Source organism: Phoenix dactylifera, chromosome 1 (genome assembly GCF_051530095.1).
Source record: "Phoenix dactylifera cultivar Ajwa chromosome 1, Ajwa_hap1_PhDact_Kaust_v1.1, whole genome shotgun sequence".
Lineage (NCBI taxonomy): Eukaryota > Viridiplantae > Streptophyta > Magnoliopsida > Arecales > Arecaceae > Phoenix > Phoenix dactylifera.
The window spans coordinates 15,747,456-15,765,169 of NC_143190.1; the positions used below are offsets into that span (position 1 = coordinate 15,747,456).

A 17,714-nucleotide genomic window follows, 5' to 3' on the forward strand; every position below is an offset into this window, starting at 1 on the left:
TATCATGAACCACAGAACTGTATAATTTTAAGTGCAATGTATTACATATGTTCCTATCTATAAACATGTCTTCTCTAGTTCTTCTCTTTGGCATGATGAGAAGAGGACCCACCCAAAAGTGGTTGGGCAATAATATGTGAATAAGAAACAATTTATTTTCTTCTATGAACTATAAATGGGTATTGTATAATCCTTGGGATAGGTCGAGGATGGTACACCCCCAGTGAGATAGGTATCGTATAATCATGCCAGGAAATGCTTTCCTCCTTATGACCTCATTTGGCGCAAGGCAACGGGATCACGTTCCCTTCTTTGGTCCAATTTACATGGTTACATAAGCTTGTTGCAGCATGCCCCTCTCCAACTAGATCGACATCTTGCAGGACTATATCATGGCAAGGGACAGTTGTGCTGCAATCAAATTTGATAGCAACTTTCGAAGCACTTGTTCCCTTGATATTATTGTACGTAACATTGCTAACTTCCACTGCTGAATCCTACAAAATGATCAATAGTATTTTAGATGGAGAGAGAGAGAGAGAGAGAGAGAGAGAGAGAGAGAGAGAGGTTACAAATGCTACCTGTTGTTTGCATGGTTCTTGGGAATCACAATAACTTTGGTCAATAATTATAGGATTCTGCACTCCATGCATAACCAAATTTTGAAATATGATATCCTTTGCATAGCCGCGTCCTCCCTATACATCAAAACAGAAGCTAAATATGGAGTAGACGAGGAAACTGCACTCACGTATGTAAACCACCTTTGCATGTCAAGTAAGCGAAAGAAGTTGATTTATAGATGACGCGATCAAACAAATATAAGAAAACTCACATGCATGAGAACTACGCTTAATTTATTGGGTTAGACTAATGACCAAGGCATATATACACACATACTGCCAGCTTCATTTATAATGAAAATGTTTAATATTCATATTGTTTTATTCATGGTTCGATATCCCAGGCATCATTGGTTTGAAAGCATGAAGGTGATAATTATAAAGCTATGGTTTTGCCACTTAACGGCTAAATATGGATAGAACCAAGGTAAACTTTTACGCCATATAGTGATACTTCGATCATACGTATATAACAGACTGGCGTATCAGAATTTATTTATTTTACTTGCCAAATATGGGTAGAACCAAGGGTAAACTTCTACGCCATCGAAGAAGCACTCTCGCCATCATGTAGTCATCAACTACCAAACGTGACGAATGTACTACCCAGAATTAATGACGGGAAAAGTAGCCTACCCCACAACAGGGGTCCCAAACATGCGCAACTTTCAAACCCATCCAGAGATTGACATCTGTTAATCAGATGTGTCGAAACCTTTTAAGAAAAGTGACCTCTGTGGAACTTTGTCTCCACACTTGTGAATCTCTTAGTGGAACCGAAAGGCGACGTACTCCTTCCAATAGTCCTTGCAAGTTAATTCTTTCTACACCATGAATGGGAAAGAGAGAAACTACACTCACCTGCCAGGTCTTGATCCTGGCACCATTTGTGGTGCCTTTCAGTTGCGCTGTGTCCACAATCACATTCGAGACTTGGGCTTCCGAGCCGCGATCTCCTAAGCTTCCAATACTGGTGATGTCGAACGATAGACACAAGTAAGTACTTAGAATGAAGCTAGAATTGGTCCCGTATATTTTGGAGTTAAAACGAGTTTTATATATACCTGATTCCATGGCCTGGTCCGCAGACTATATTTGTAGCCTTCACATTTTGAGACCCACTCTCGATAGATATGCAGTCATCACCTTCATTAGTTTGTAGCAAAGGAGAATAGGTTCGTAAGAAGTGATTGGAGTTATGCTATATATCCAATTAGCGAATCTAATGGAAGTTCTTTAAGTACATTAAATGTTTAACATAGATAAAGGAAAAAAAACATTCTTGTATCGATCGTACCAGTCCCGATGACACAATTTGTTATCGCTATATTTTTGGTCATGGTAACGTGAATGCCATCAGTATTTGGACTCTTCTCCGGAGCGGTGATGGTGAGGCTGGAAACTTTCACATTAGTGCTTCTCTCAAATGATACATGAATCTGTTGGCTATCTTTTATGTTCAAGTTCTCCACCGTCAATTTGTCACAAGAGTAAAAGGTCATGGCCTGTTGGAGAAGAAACAACTCTTTTCAATTGAAGAATCGCTATGTATGTATAATTTTTTTTTTTTCTTGCGTAAAGAGATTCTAAACGTACCGTTGGGGCATTCTTGCAAGGCTGAAAAAGATAAAAATTTTGCTTACGAAGTTAGTCATTTCTCGATGAAGAGGAGAAGTAAAAGATTTTGAGATTTTGCAAATGCTTACTAGTGATTTATCGATTTTGCAAGAGTTTTGCCACCATATCTTCCCGTTGCCGTTAATGGTTCCACCGCCTCCCACGTAAAGATTTTCGATGCCACTGAATAGGATCCAGTGTCTGCCGTTCTTTCCGTTCCAATCTGATCGGTCTGAAGATGCTTCAATTGTTCCTTTGATCTGATTTACACCATATAGAACATTAGAAGCTGGTGTGATGCGCGAACTTGACATGAAAAACACTGTAATCTGAGCAGAAAACCAGTGGGTTTTGCATCACATTGTTTGTTAGATTCATTAAAATATTTCTTTGCGAAAGCATCGCATTGCTTTTAAATATTGTTTATCGATATTATCGGTTTCTTCTACCGATCTTCCTCTTCAATTTTTAAATATTTTATTTTCTGACTCACACGGATGTATCTATTTATGTTTAGTTTAATTTAATGCATCCGATTTACCTAAAAAAAAGGAAAAAAAGCATCACATTGTTTGATTCATCTCACCATCAGAGAAACATCGGATTTACAAGGGCCAGAGAAGGTGACTGGCTTAAGTAGGTAGCGCTTGTTCTCAGGCACCATGAGGACAGCTGAAGTAGAAGAGGAGCAAGCTTTCTTCCAGGCCTCTTCAAATGCCTAAAAAAACCACAAGAAAAATGTCACCCCACTTATCTGCGACTGCAGATGTTCAAGTCTTCAATATCATATAAAAAAGTCTATAATACAGCAATTCAGCATGCACACAAGCGCATGCTACACATACGCCCACACACACACACAAAGAGAAAAAAAGAAAAAAAGGAAAAAAAATAGACATGTTCATTAAACCGAATTGGGATTGCATCTAAAGTTGGGCATTCATTCAAGGACATGAAGGTTACCTCTGTATCATCAGTTCGATCACCTTTAGCACCGTAGCCCTCCACATTCACCACTTCTTGTGAAGACCTAACGCGAGCAACTCGAGCGACTCTCTCCAGGACAAACCTATTGGGTCGATATTTAATTGTTTCTCTTTCTGCATGTACTGCTCCGTAGTATGATGGGTGCGTACTCATGACATCAGAAGAAATATCATCAAGGTAGCCAAGGGTGCGGTCTTCATCCAGTTTGCTATAACAGAAGAAGTGGTTGAAGGAGAACAAGACGAGAGAGAGCAGAAGAAATTTATGTGGGGCCATTGCTAGCATCACAAACAGGAGAAGGGACAAAAGAATGCAACGTATTAGGTTTTGGATCTGTTTCCTTATGGTGGAGGAACCATGTCGTTGTGAGCATATATATACACACACAAAGGTCGCTTCGGAGGGAGGGAGGGAGGGAGGAGAGAGAGTTTTCTACTCAATCAATGGGTTGGACCTTTGAATCTATGATTGTTAGGTACAAACTGAGATTCGGGGACGCAAGAGTTTGAAACGTAAGGGATTTTAAAGGACTTTTTATTCCCTTAAATTTACTGAAAAATTAATAAATTAAAGGAAAAAACGTGTATCATGTATATATGCATATTCTTTTATATTTGTTTGAGGTTTATCTACGTACTCGAATGCATGGCATAACTAATCTTGACAGACTGGCCAAAAGGGTGTTGACATATTGATAGAGAATTTTTAATTAGTCTACCGGTATCCTACTGGTAGACTCCTAGAGTTACGCATTAAGATCAACCTATGTAAAACAAAAACTGTTCAATCAATTTAAATTTCTTTACCCATCCAACTAAGCTTAGATAAACACAAATAACGGTTCATCTTGCGATCAATCATCCACAAAATATTGTCTCATAACTAAAATCAAAATGGTCGATTGTAAGTCCAACTATTGTTTAATTCTTAGTATATGAACACGTTTGTCAAGTAAGCAGCCTTTTAATAGTAAAGGGCTCTATACAAAACCACTTGCATCCACAATACTAAAAAGCAAGGAGTCCATCGAGGTATTTTAAGTTTGCTGGAAGCTTAAAAGCATTAAAATTGTACTCTTCCTACCTATGGATAATGTTGAAGATATATACCACTCCATGTTCAGTAGGAGTCCTCACTCCTCAATATATATAGTGTTGGTGGTAGTGGTTTATGTTAGCCTAGATGCACAAATATAATTAATAAATTAAATATTTCTAATATTTAAAAACAGTAAATAAGAAGAATAAACTAGCAAATAATTAACTTGATAATAAATAATAAAATGAAGAAAGAGAGAGAAGATGGCTTGTGGATCGAAGCACGCTGATGCATTGTTCCAGAAAAGTTTATGCCCCCACGCACGGGTCTGCTGGCACAGATCTCCTAGAGATACGACGACCCAATACAGAACCACGTCTTCCCCGTCAGTGCGCCTTCAGGGAAGAAAGAAGAGCACGTTCACGCTTGCAGATAGCTCAAAAGAAACTTAGAAAAATTATGAGGAGAAGAAAAATTTTCTTTATTTCTTTTCTCCCCAATGATTCCTATAGCTCTTTTTATCTAGACTCCTGGAATAGGAAGAAGAAAATTTTTTTATTGTCATTTGAAATGATCCTTAGAGCCCTTTATATAGGCTTAGGCACGTCAAAAGAAGAAAATTCCCCTCCCGCAGATTGATGACGTGTCTTCTTGTGCTTCTTTGATTCTTCGGCTTATTGCATTTTGGCCGTTCATGCTTCCTTCCTTTTTCGAGGGGCCTTTCCATGCTTGCTCTTGCGCTGAATGCATGACACTTATTATGGTTACTTTCTTTGGAAATTTTTCCATATTTGCTCCTGGATGCATTACACTTATCATGGTTTGCTTTTTTTAGAAATTTTTCCATATTTGCTTCCTTACTTGTGCACGGATGCTTGCCACTTGGCCGTTAACCAATTTAGTTTTCAAAATTTTAAAATATTTAATTTAATTCAACAGTTTATTGGTACTTATACTCGTAATGATTTATTATTAATTCTTCTCGTGATCGTTACTACTATTAATATAATTCACTATTCCAGTGATTGAGGTACTAAAGCCCTCAAATTTCTCGAATTTCGCTCAGAAAAGTAGGAGGAGGTGTGTGTGTGTCGCAGAATAACGGCACTTGCGTGATGTTCTCGGAATGCTAAACCAGATAACGACAGTCTGCCGTAGTGAAGCTGCCTTGCAACCAACGAAAGGGAGGGCGGTGGCCGGCGAGGGCATGGGCTCGGATGAGAGCCGTTGAAGGCATGCGGGCGCAAAGGCTTTAATTACATCTGCATTCGTCAGTCGTATCTTTCGGCCAGCAGAGAGGGAGCCTTGGGGGTAAAAACCAACCCCTGAGAAGAGGAGTCGTCTTCGGCTACCAGAGATGGGATGGCATGTCACCTCAGCCAAACATGTATTCCACCCATGCATGCACCCCTTGCCACCTTTGACATGATGAACTCATGTACGTCATATCTTATGATGTCATTGCTTCCGATGCAATGTACATGGTGGCACGGGAAGGAACGATATATATCATCTTGTCTTGGAACTTCCATCACGATCCAGACGTCAAGTTATGGCGTCTTGGTACGTTAGATACCAGTCTAATCCATTACCGAGCTAATCACTTCACGAAATCCCCCAACATGCAGTTCATTGCACCATTGTAACAGATTTTCTTTCTCTTTTTTTTCGGCGGAGGAGGTTTTCATATCACTTTGTTATTCGTTAGATTTGTGGGACTGTATGGCAAAACTATAACCTGTCCTTCAAGTTAAGCAATTGAACCAAGATGGATCTTTCTCTAACAAACTGTTGCTGAAAATTGGATCCGAGAACGGTCGTCGGTCGAAGAGGGGGAGTAGCAGGTGGACACAGGGGAGTGGCGGTCCGTCGGCGGGCGGCGTCCTCCGTCGGGGTGCCTGCAGAAAAGCCGGTGGCCGAGTTTTCCGGCGCCGGCCCTCCGATGCTTAAGTCAGAGGGGAGGCAATCTGTGTTTTAAGGAGAAAGAGAAGAACAGTTTCTTTTAGTTTTTTCTCCTCCCCCCTTTGAGAAGCAAGGGTTCCCTTTTATAGGGAGGTCGGTTTACCTGCGATGTGATGGGGCGAGACCATCGTACGGCTCGGCGTGTCGCTTGGACTGACACGCGATCGGATGAATCATTGCATTGATGTCGGAGATGAGGCCGTCGTACGACCCGAGCTGGCACGCGATCAGGTGAATCATTGCATTGATGTCGAGGTAAGGCCGAAATCAGAGACTTATCACGGTTGACTGGACTCCGCTGAGCTGATTTGCTGTGGAGAGCCGTGGGTCCGTAGATAATAGGAGCCATGCGCATTAATTGTTGAGTGAACCGGAGATTCGCATTAATTGTTGAGTGAACCGGGGGTTCACAGAGGTCATGCGCAATAAATGTTGGAGTAGTGGCAGGATATGGCCCTCGGCCGGGCCTCGGAGGGGTACGGCTGTAGTAGGTGGTCGACAAGGACAGACCTCTGGGGTCGGAAATTCTCCAGGTTGGAGGTTCTGAGGTTGGACGTTCCGAGGTCGGACGCCGACTTCGGTTGTCCAAGGTCGGCGGCTATGCGGCTTCTTAGGGGCGGGGTTACTATATTGCTGGGGAAAAACCGTATTCCCCCAACACTACCCCCCGACTTCCGAGTTCGAGCAGCTTGCGAGCTCGGACGTGGGAAGTAGAAACTGTCATTGTGGTTATTGAGGTCGGAGGGGATCACATCCGCACCCTTACGCGTCTTGGAGCTTTTATAACGGAATCTGCGCCCTTTGGCACTTCGAGGTCGCTTTAGACGGCGAACTTATAACGGGGTCTGCGTCCTTACGCATCCGAAGCAGCTACAACGGGGATTGCGCCCTTTGGTTCTCCGAGATCGCGTCGTGCGGCGTACTCATGATGAGGGTCCCTGGGCCCAATGGGGCGGCGCCTCGATCTCGTGGTCGAGGCCCCCCTTATGAATAGGTATGCCGTTTCGTGCTTCAAAATGAACATGTGGCATGATCCGAAATCGGATGTTTCTGATCTCGTATTGGTAGGATAGGGATCTGGAGAGGCTGAGGTTATACCGGTGTTCCACGTGTCCCTGAGGCTTATTAAATGAAGGGAGCGGGGGTGACGTCCGCTCGTTTTTCAAGGTGGTCCGGTTCTGCGGACCCATGATGAGGCCGGGAGATCCGATGGGACGGCGCTTCGATTTTGTACCCGACTTATTGATCTGGAGTGAATGCGGTGCTTCGGCTTCCGAGATCGACACGTGGGGCCATCCAGACGGGGGATCGGGACTAAACCCGCCGATCTGGGCCGTTAGGGGGATCTATATAAACCCCGCGAATCTGCCCTAAGAATTTCATTTGGTTGCCTTTCATTTTGCCGTTTCCTCCTTCATCCTACCTTTTCGACCAAACCTTGCCGGCGGTGCCCGGAGCGATTTCCGGCGACTTTTCCATAGGTTTCCACCCTGTGTTAGCTAGGGTTCCTCTTCCCCCTCCTCCTTACTCCCTTTATCTTTAGTTTATTTCACTTCTCTGTAAAGTGGGTCTCGGTCCAGAGGAAGTAGGGTCGAGTTTGTCGGGGGAGGAGTTGGAGTTAATCCGCTCCCGGTTCTTCTTCCAGCCCGGATTTCGTCTTGAAACTGCGGGACCGGAGGATAGGGTGATGCGGCCGCCCCCGGGTCGGATCGCGATCCATCGCGAGACGCTCTGGGCCGGCTTGCGGTTCCCTGTTCACGAGTTCGTGAACAACTTGCTGGTAGAGTATCAACTCGTCCCAGCACAGCTTGCTCCGAACTCGTGGAGGACCATAATCGGGTTCTTGTCCTTGTGCCTTACGCATGGGATCCCGACCTCGGTGAGTGTTTTCCGCCGGTGTTTTTTATTAAAAAAAAACCCGGCGGATGCGGGGTGGCTATACTTCGCCTTTCGAGGTGGTATGTCACTCTTTCAGGGCGCCCCTTCCTCTATTCATGAATGGAAGGGGAAATTTTTCTTTCTTGCGTCCGAGGTGCCGTGGGGGTTCAACCCGAGGTGGGGGCATCCTCGGTTGAAGGCTCTCAATAGGCTCTCCGAGCCCTCGGGGAGAGAGTTGAGGGTCTTAGACTCCCTACGGGCCCTCGTGAAGGGATACAACCTAACCGAGCTCCTACGGGAGGACTTCTTGGCGAGCGTGGGCTTGAGTTCGGCGCGCCCCGAGAGTAAGAGTAGTCGCATCGCTTCGTTTTTATCTGCTTTCTCTTCTCACTAACATTGGTCTGACACTTAAGAAAATTTTTGGTTTCAGATATTCCCCACATGCCGACCAGCAATACGTCCCTCTTCTCTCGAATAAAGAGGCGGGAGGCCGAGGCCGGGGGGGCTATTCCCCAACCTCGGAAGAAGTCGAGGTCGGCCGGTGCTTCCACATCGGCCGGGATGGGAGGCCCGGAGGCGGGGACCTCCACAATTGATCCGGGGCGGACACGGGCCGCCGGCGACGCGGGCCCAGCGGCCCCTCCTTGTCCCGCCCCCGTCGCCCAGCGGGAGGGGCCGACCGTAATCTGCCTACGGCGCCCGGGGCCTGAGCCGACCAGAGGCCCCGAAATCCCTAGCACGGACGAACCGAGCTCTTCAAGGGTTTTTAGGGGGGAGTCTGCCGAGCCAGGATCCCCACTCCTCGAGGGGAGCTCGGCCATCCACGACGCCGATGTCGCACGCGCCGTATTTCAGCGTCGATGCTTCCAGCGGACCGGGCCGAGTTCCGGAACTTGTCGCTGGAAGAGATCGTCGACGGTACTTACCGCAATACCGCTCGGGTAAGCTACTTTCCCAATTTTCCTTAGACTACTGGCGAATATGTTATGTTTTTCAACTCGTAATCGCTTTGCCCTCTTTCTCTTGCAGCATATCCACGAAGTCGACACCCTGGTATTTATCGCCCAAGGATGTCAAGAAGAGACTCGGCAAGTCAGCCGGCAATTGGAGCTGGCTAAGAAGAAGATTGCCGAGTTGGGGGTGGCGCTGGCCGAGGCCGAGGCGCGGAGGGAGGCCACTGAGGCCGGGCGCCTAGCTATGGTCGAGGTGCTCGAAGAAGAAAGGGCTGCCCACTCTTTGGCCAAGTCAGCCCTCAGAGGCGCGCCTGGGGGAGGTCCAATCCGAGGTCGCGGGCCTCAGGTACGAGGGCGGGGTCCTCCGCCTCAAGATCGAGCAACTGGAGGCTCGAGAAAGGAGGGCACTCGAGCGGGCCGAACATGCCGTAGAATCCTTCAAAGAGTCGGAGGAGTTTCGCGACATGTTAGAGGAGGAAACCGTCGATGGGTTCCTCCGGGGCTTCGATAACTTCCGAAAGCAGATGGCCCGGATCTGCCCCCAGTTCGACCTTTCGACGATTCGTCCGAGGATGATGCTGGGTTACAGCTCTGATTCGGACGACGTTCCCGCCGCCCTGGCATCCGAGGCGGAGTCGGCTGAGTTGGACACAGCCGAGCCTGAGACGGCGGTGGCCGAGTTGGAGGGCGTTCCCGAGGCACCCGCTGAGGCCCCTGCCGCAGACCCCGAGCCCGTGCCCGCCGAAGACCCTCCAGTCATCGCCATAGATGACCCTGAGGGTGACGCCAACTCGACCGCCGCCCCTTAGGACTTTAGATTTATTTCTTCTTTCTACTGTAATCAAGGTCGGCCTTCAAGTTTTTGAATGGTCGACCTCCAATTCTGTACTTAGCCTTTTGGCCTTTCATCAATGAAAAATTTCTTTTGTCACTTCATGTTTATTTCTCTTCGCTTTTCTTTGTTGTAAACGAGGCCGGGATTTTAACTTATTGTTTTACCGAACTACTTGATAAAGGCATGTCCCTTTTGACTATGTTCCGCTCTCCTGAGTTCAGTTTACACTAGCCAGAGGGAGCCCTGAGCTTAGATTTTAGGAAACTTTCCTAAGTCCTGCAGCTCGGACTTAAAGATTACAGAGGTCGCCATGTTTGGCTTTTGGATTCTTGAGGCACCGAGCTCGGGCCTCAGGCCTCCGAGCGGGGCCGTGCTAGACTTACATAGATTACAAGTTTCGGCGAGCGGAGTCGAGACTTGTAGAGGACACCTCGGTTTTCTTGGGCTCGATCAGTACGCCCACAGTCGAGGTTATCTTCATAGGTCGATATTGGGGTCCGTGTATGGGGGCCGAATTGGGCCCTTGTTTACGAAGATTTACATAAGTTATCGTGGAGGTTCAGTAGACGGAGCATGCATAAGGTCAGTGGGAGATTAGTCTTGAACCGACTTAAACCGACTTGTAGGAGCAATCCGACCTTGGCCAAAATAAGGTCTCGACTTCAATCGAGATTTTGCTGGCAACACGCAGATAAATATAACAAGGCGAGCATCGAGTGAGATGTACCTTTTGCACTTCCAAAGTCGCATCCCTCGTAGCGGAGTAGGTTGCCTTATTTCCTCGCCAACTTTTCGGAATCATTCTTTGACTTTCGGAGAACTCGGGCTTCTCATGGGCCCGATGGCGTCCGCCGAGGTTGGAGGGGTTTGGGAATGCTCCATTAATCTGCGACTCTTTCCGAGGTCGAGGGAGTTTGGGACTCTACGGTCGACCCTCGGGGCATCCCGACCTTAGTCGAGGAATTGTACATCAGGTCAATGGGTCTGGGAACGCTCTATCGACCTGCGACGCTTCCCGAGGTCGAGGGAGTTTGGGACTCTACGGTCGATCCTCGGGGCATCCTGACCTTGGTCGAGGAATCATACGTCAGGTCGATGGGTCTGGGAACGCTCTATTGACCTGCGACGCTTTCCGAGGTTGAGGGAGTTTGGGCTCTACGGTCGACCCTCGGGGCATCCCGACCTTGGTCGAGAAATCGTACGTCAGGTCGATGGGTCTGGGAACGCTCTATCGACCTGCGACGCTTTCCGAGGTCGAGGGAGTTTGGGACTCTACGGTCGACCCTCGGGGCATCCCGACCTTGGTCGAGGAATCGTACGTCAGGTCGATGGGTCTGGGAACGCTCTATCGACCTGCGACGCTTTCCGAGGTCGAGGGAGTTTGGGACTCTACGGTCGACCCTCGGGGCATCCGACCTTGGTCGAGGAATCGTACGTCAGGTCGATGGGTCTGGGAACGCTCTATCGACCTGCGACGCTTCCTGAGGTCGAGGGAGTTTGGGACTCTACGGTCGACCCTCGGGGCATCCCGACCTTAGTCGAGGAAACTTGCGTCAGGTCGATGGGTCTGGGAACGCTCTATCGACCTGCGATACATCCCGAGGTCGAGGGAGTTTGAGACTCTACGGTCGAACCTCGGGGCATCCCAACCTTAGTCGAGGAATCTGAGGATCACAAACGACCCGACATTAGAAAAGATAATCATAATCATTGAAATGGACGAATCATTATAAAAAGGGGACCGAGTCCATGTTCCTGATTGCCTAGAACCCCTAGGGGTTTCATTGGTAGTAGATTCGTAGATTCTCGGAGTTCCAGCTTCGTGGAATTGGAGTCCCTTCGAGAGATTTCAACTTGTATGCTCCGGGCCGTTGTACTCGGACGATTTGATACGGCCCTTCCCAATTTGGGGCGAGCTTTTCCTGCTCAGTTGGCTGGAAAGCCTCGGCTCTCCTGAGGACGAGGTCCCCTACTTTGAAGAGCTTGGGCTTAACTCTGGAGTTGTAGTATTGGGCCGTTTTCTGCTGGTATCTTGCCATACGGACCCGAGCGACCTCTCGTGTCTCTTCAACGAGATCCAGATTACTCCTGAGTCGAGAAGAGTTGGAGTCGGGGTCGTAGTGCTCCACCCTTGAAGAAGGGAGGCCGATTTCCAGCGGGATGACAGCCTCTGTGCTATACGCCAGGTTGAAGGGGGTCTCTCCTGTGGACAATCGGAACATGGTCCGGTATGCCCAGAGGACGTTGTACAAGTCCTCGACCCACTATCCTTTGGATCGATCAAGCCTGGCCTTGAGTCCCTACAAAATGGTACGATTAGTTACCTCAGTTTTCCCGTTTGTCTGGGGATGGGCGACCGAGGTGAAGCGGTGGTCGATGCCGAGCTCGGAGCAAAATTCTCTGAAGTGGACGTTGTCGAACTACCGACCATTGTCAGATATAAGGATTCGGGGGAGTCCGAATCTGCAGATTATGGACTTCCACACGAAGTCCCGCATCTTTTGCTCGGTGATCCGGGCTACAGATTCAACTTCAACCCATTTGGTGAAGTAGTCGATGGAGACGACCAGAAATTTTCTTTGCCCGGTGGCTAGAGAAAAGGGCCCCAGAATGTCGATCCCCCACTGGGCAAACGGCCAGGGGGCGACGATTGAAGTTAGCAGGGCCGAAGGTCGGCGTTGGATGTTGGCGTTCCGTTGGCACCGGTCGCACTTCCGAACGAAATCCGTCGCATCCTTCTGGAGCGTAGGCCAGTAATATCCTTGCCGTAGGATCTTATAGGCTAATGCCCGACCTCCCAGGTGATTTCCGCAAATTTCTTCATGGACTTCTCGGAGGGCATAGTCCGCCTCAGAGGGGCGGAGACATTTAAGAAGAGGAGAAGTGAATGATCGACGATAGAGCTTGTTTTCATATAGGACATACCAGGAAGCTTGGCACTTGATCCGGCGAGCTTCTGTCTCATCATGAGGGAGGGTTCCGTCTTGAAGATAGCGGACGAACCCGTCGATCCAGCTCGGCTCGAAGTCGATGCACATGGTGGGTTCGGGTTCCTCTGTGCTGGGTGTCTGAAGATACTCGAGCGTTGTCTCCTTGGAAAGCTCGCTCATGCGGGAGGTCGCCAGTTTGGACAACTGGTCTGCCCTGAGATTCTCCGCTCTGGGGATGTGCTGGATGCTGAAAGAGCTCAAGGCAGACGTAAGTTCCCGCACTTTTTGGAGATATTTTTGCATTGATGGCTCTTTTGCTTCAAAGTCTCCCTGGATCTGGCTCACTATCAGCTGGGAATCGCTGAAGGCCTTCAGGTCTTCCACTTTCAGTTTCTTCGTCAATTTGAGCCCAGCAATGAGAGCCTCATACTCTGCCTCGTTGTTTGAGGCCGAGAATTCGAGGCGCAAGGCTTGTTCGGCCACCACTCTGTCCGGGCTGGTGAGGATGAGTCCAGCTCCGCTACCCACTGAAGTTGATGACCCGTCCGAATATAGGACCCATGGTAGCCTCGGAGTTCCCCCCACGGATGCAGACGATAGCTCGGGGTCGTCTGGCAAGGTGCATTCCACGAGGAAGTCGGCAAGTATTTGAGCTTTAATGGCCGGCCTGGGTCGATATTTGAGGTCGAATTCTCCGAGCTCGACCGCCCATTTGGCGATCCTCCCCGCACGATCTGACCTTTGCAATATTTGCTTCATAGGCTGGTCGGTCAGTATGACTATTGTATGTGCTTGAAAATAAGGCCGGAGTCTCCGAGCTGAGATGGTAAGAGCAAAAATTGTCTTCTCAAGTTTTGAATATCGGGTCTCAGCATCCCTGAGGACCCAGCTGATGTAGTAGACTGGTTTTTGGAGCTTGTCCTCTTTCCGGACCAGGACCGAGCTTACTGCGATCGGGGAGGCGGCCAGGTATAAGTAAAGAACTTTGTCCCGCTGAGGCTTGGTTTGTAGCGGGGGAGAGGCCAGAAGGCTCCTGAGCTCTTCAAAGGCCTGCTGGCATTCTTCTGACCACAGGAAGTCCTTTGGCCGCTTAAGGATCTTGAAGAATGAGAGGCAGTGCTCAGCCGATCGGGAGACAAATCTCCCCAAGGCGGCAATCCGTCCGGTAAGCCGCTGCACCTCTTTAACTGTCTTTGGAGGTGTCATTTCTTGCAGCGCTCGGATCTTCTCGGGGTTGGCTTCAATTCCACGCTGGGTCACTATGAAACCCAGGAATTTGCTCGAGGTAACTCCGAATGCGCACTTTGCCGAGTTGAGCTTCATTCGGTATCCGGAGCTTGGAGAACGTCTCGTTGAGGTCAGCTACATGGTGCTCCGCCGCTCGGCTCTTCACCAACATGTCATCCACATAAACTTCCATATTTCGGCCGATCTGGTCCTCAAAAATTTGGCTGACCAGCCTCTGATATGTGGCTCCAGCGTTCTTCAGACCGAAAGGCATCACCTTGTAGCAATAGGTACCCTTGTCGGTGATGAAGGCCGTTTTCTCCTCGTCTTCTGGCGCCATTCGGATTTGATTATATCCCGAGAAGGCATCCATGAAGGTCAGCAATTGATGTCCTGAGGTGGAATCGACGAGCTGGTCGATGCTTGGAAGGGGGAAACTATCTTTCGGGCAGGCCTTGTTCAGGTCGGTGTAGTCCACACACATGCGCCATTTTTCATTGGCCTTCTTTACGAGGACTACATTGGCAAGCCAGTCTGGATAGGAGACCTTCCGGATGAAGCCAGCTTCAAGGAGTTTATCCACTTCCTCGGCTGCAGCTCGTTGTCGTTCCGGGGCAGAGCCCCTTTTTTCTGCTTTACAGGTCTGCTGGTCGGTTTCACTTGGAGTCAATGGACCATGACCTCAGGGTCAATTCCCGGTACGTCCGCGGGCGACCAGGCGAAGACATCAGCATTGTCCCGCAGGAAGCTGACGAGGTGATCCCTCTCGCGGACGCCAAGGCCAGAGCCGACCTGCACAGTTAGCTCGGGAAAATTTTCTCGTAGGGGGACTTGAACAAGAAGCTCACCGGGCTCTACTTGCTTCTTCCAGAGGTTGTCCCTCACGTCCAGGGTTTCTATGGGTAGCGAGGGGCCCGTTGCCTGAGTCGGCGTCTTGGTTGGCCGCTTTACTCTGTGAGCCGTCATGTAGCACTGCTTGGCAACCAGCTGATCTCCTCGGACCTCGCCTACTCCTTGGCCGGTGGGGAATCGCATAAGCAGATGGCGGGTTGAGACCACGGCTCGAAGGGCATTTAGCCCTGGCCGCCCAAGGATGGCGTTGTAGGCTGAGAATATACGGACCACAAGAAAGTCCGTCCTCACAGTGCTTTCCTGGGGAGCGAGGCCGACCGTAACAAGGAAGCTGACCTCACCTTCAACTGGGACCGAGTCTCCGGTGAACCCGACTAGTGGGGTATTAATTTTTCGGAGATGTCCTTCTGGCAAACCCATTTTTTGGTAGGCATGGTAGTACAAAATGTTGGCTGAACTTTCATTATCAATTAGGACACGTTTTACATCAAACTTATTTACAATCATGGAGATGACCACAGCGTCATCGTGGGGGGTCTCAACCCCTTCCAAGTCCTCGTCCGAGAACGAAATGACTTCAGCAATACGCGGGCGCTTCGGGGAGACTCCTTGGGCTGATCCTCCTGCCGAGGCTCCTCCGATTACATTGATGGTGCCGGCGATAGGCCTGTTGTCGTCCGGATTTTCGGGCGGTGTGGCGTTTTCCGCTGGCCTTCTTTCCTCACGTCGGTTCCTTACGAACCGATTGAGTACTCCGCGGCGGATAAGCGCCTCTATCTCGTCTCGGAGCTGAAGGCAATCCTCCGTGTCGTGCCCGCGGTCTCGGTGGAAGCGGCAGTACTTCCTGGGATTGCGAGGAACCCCTGTATCCCGCATAGGAGGAGGAGGTCGGAAGAAATCCCGACCTTCGATTTCCATCAAAATCTCGGCCCGGGGAGCATTGACAGGTGTGTAATTTTCGTACCTCCCTGGGTACGTCAGAGGCCGTGGTGGGGACCTTGGTCGAGATGGGGTCCTCCGTTGAGGTTGTCCCCGCTGCCGAGGCGGGCTCCTCAGTCGGGGAAGGTTCTTCCCTCGACGGGGGGATCGGCTTCTTTGTCGGCCGCGCTCCTCGCGACGTTTCTTCTGCTTCCTTGAGGCGGGCTCAATCGCACCCCGCCTGGAGGCGATTGCCTCCTCGGCCTTTGCATACTTCCGAGCTCGGGCCAGCATCTCGGTGAAGTCGGCCGGAAAGCTCTTTTCGATAGAGAAGAGGAATCGATAAGAGCGAACCCCAGTCTTTAGAGCCGACATGGCTATTGACTGGTCCAGCTCGCAAACTTCCCATGTGGCGGCAGTAAAACGGTCTAGATACTCCTTGAGGGATTCTCCCTCCTTTTGCTTGACATCCAGAAGGGAGTCCGACGTCCGCCGTTGGCGTCGGCTGGCAGCAAAATTGGTAGCAAACTGCCTGCCAAGTTGCTCGAAGGAAAATATCGTGCTCGGCTTTAGCCCAGAAAACCAAAGCCGAGCTGTCCCTCGAAGAGTCGCCGGGAAGGCCTTACAAAGTACGGCCTCCGAGAATCCTTGTAGGGCCATGAGAGCTCGGTAACTCTCAAGTGGTCGAGGGGGTCGGTGATTCCGCTGTAGGGCTCCACGTGAGGTATCTTAAACCTCGCGGGGACCGGCTCATCCTCGATCAGGCGGGAGAAGGGGGACTTGGTGGTGAATTCAAAATCCCCCTCTTGTCTTGTCTTCTTGCTGTGGAGTGCTTCGATATGGCGCTCCAAGTGTTCGACTTTCCTGTCGAGCTCCCCAACCCGTGGAATCGTCACCGTGGTTTGCTCCAGCTCACGATGGTCTGGGGCTGATTCGGCTTCGGAGGGTTGGGGTCTTCCGTTGAGACCTTCCCCGGCCAGCTCTCTCTGGGAGGAGGCCCGCCCTTCGTTGTTGGCCCTGGAGGAGCCATGAAGGTTCTGGCCTGGGAGAATCGGGCCGTTGGGAGGAAACTCCGGCAAGACCTGGGCCTGCGGGGGAAGCGTTGGTAAGGCCTCCTCGCGCCGCAGGCCTTGAACGGTGGCGGCCAGGGCCTGAACTTGCTGCACCAAAGCATTGAATTGCTCCGGCTGGACCTGGGGAATCGGGTCAACCGGAGTAGGCGAATTCTGGACAGAGTGTCCAGAACTCTGTGGGGGACGCCGGGAGATATTGGAGGCTCCCTTACTTCTCAACTTCATGATCGCGACTCGGGCCCTTCCTCTAGCGCCAACTGTTGCTGGAAATTGGACCCGGGGGCGGTCGTCGGTCGAGAAGGGGGAGCAGCAGGTGGACACAGGGGAGTGGCGGTCCGTCGGCAGGCGGCGTCCTCCGTCGGGGTGCCTGCAGAAAAGCCGGTGGCCGGATTTTCCGGCGCCGGCCCTCCGATGCTTAAGTCAGAGGAGAGGCAATCTGTGTTTTAAGGAGAAAGAGAAGAACAGTCTCTTTTTAGTTTTTTCTCCTCCCCCCCTTTGAGAAGCAAGGGTTCCCTTTTATAGGGGGTCGGTTTACCTGCGATGTGATGGGGCGAGACCATCGTACGGCTCGGCGTGTCGCTTGGACTGACACGCGATCGGGTGAATCATTGCATTGATGTCGGAGATGAGGCCGTCGTACGACCCGAGCTGGCACGCGATCAGGTGAATCATTGCATTGATGTCGGGGGTAAGGCCGAAATCAGAGACTTATCACGGTTGACTGGACTCCGCTGAGCTGATTTGTTGTGGAGAGCCGTGGGTCCGTAGATAATAGGAGCCATGCGCATTAATTGTTGAGTGAACCGGAGATTCGCATTAAT

The 17,714-nt window shown here is 50.0% G+C and overlaps 1 protein-coding gene across 1 annotated transcript; it reads right to left on the minus strand.

Moving 5' to 3' along the window:
- LOC103703726 (polygalacturonase-like) lies at positions 1–3,557 on the minus strand. Its single transcript, XM_039116753.3, has 9 exons — positions 3,204–3,557; positions 2,827–2,958; positions 2,330–2,500; positions 2,220–2,240; positions 1,921–2,128; positions 1,688–1,769; positions 1,485–1,593; positions 582–698; positions 1–497 (listed from the first exon to the last, which is right to left on the minus strand). The coding sequence occupies exons 1-9, from the start codon at positions 3,510–3,512 to the stop codon at positions 276–278; spliced, it is 1,371 nt and encodes a 456-aa protein (XP_038972681.2). The 5' UTR covers positions 3,513–3,557; the 3' UTR covers positions 1–275.
- Between the last annotated feature and the right edge of the window lie 14,157 nt (positions 3,558–17,714).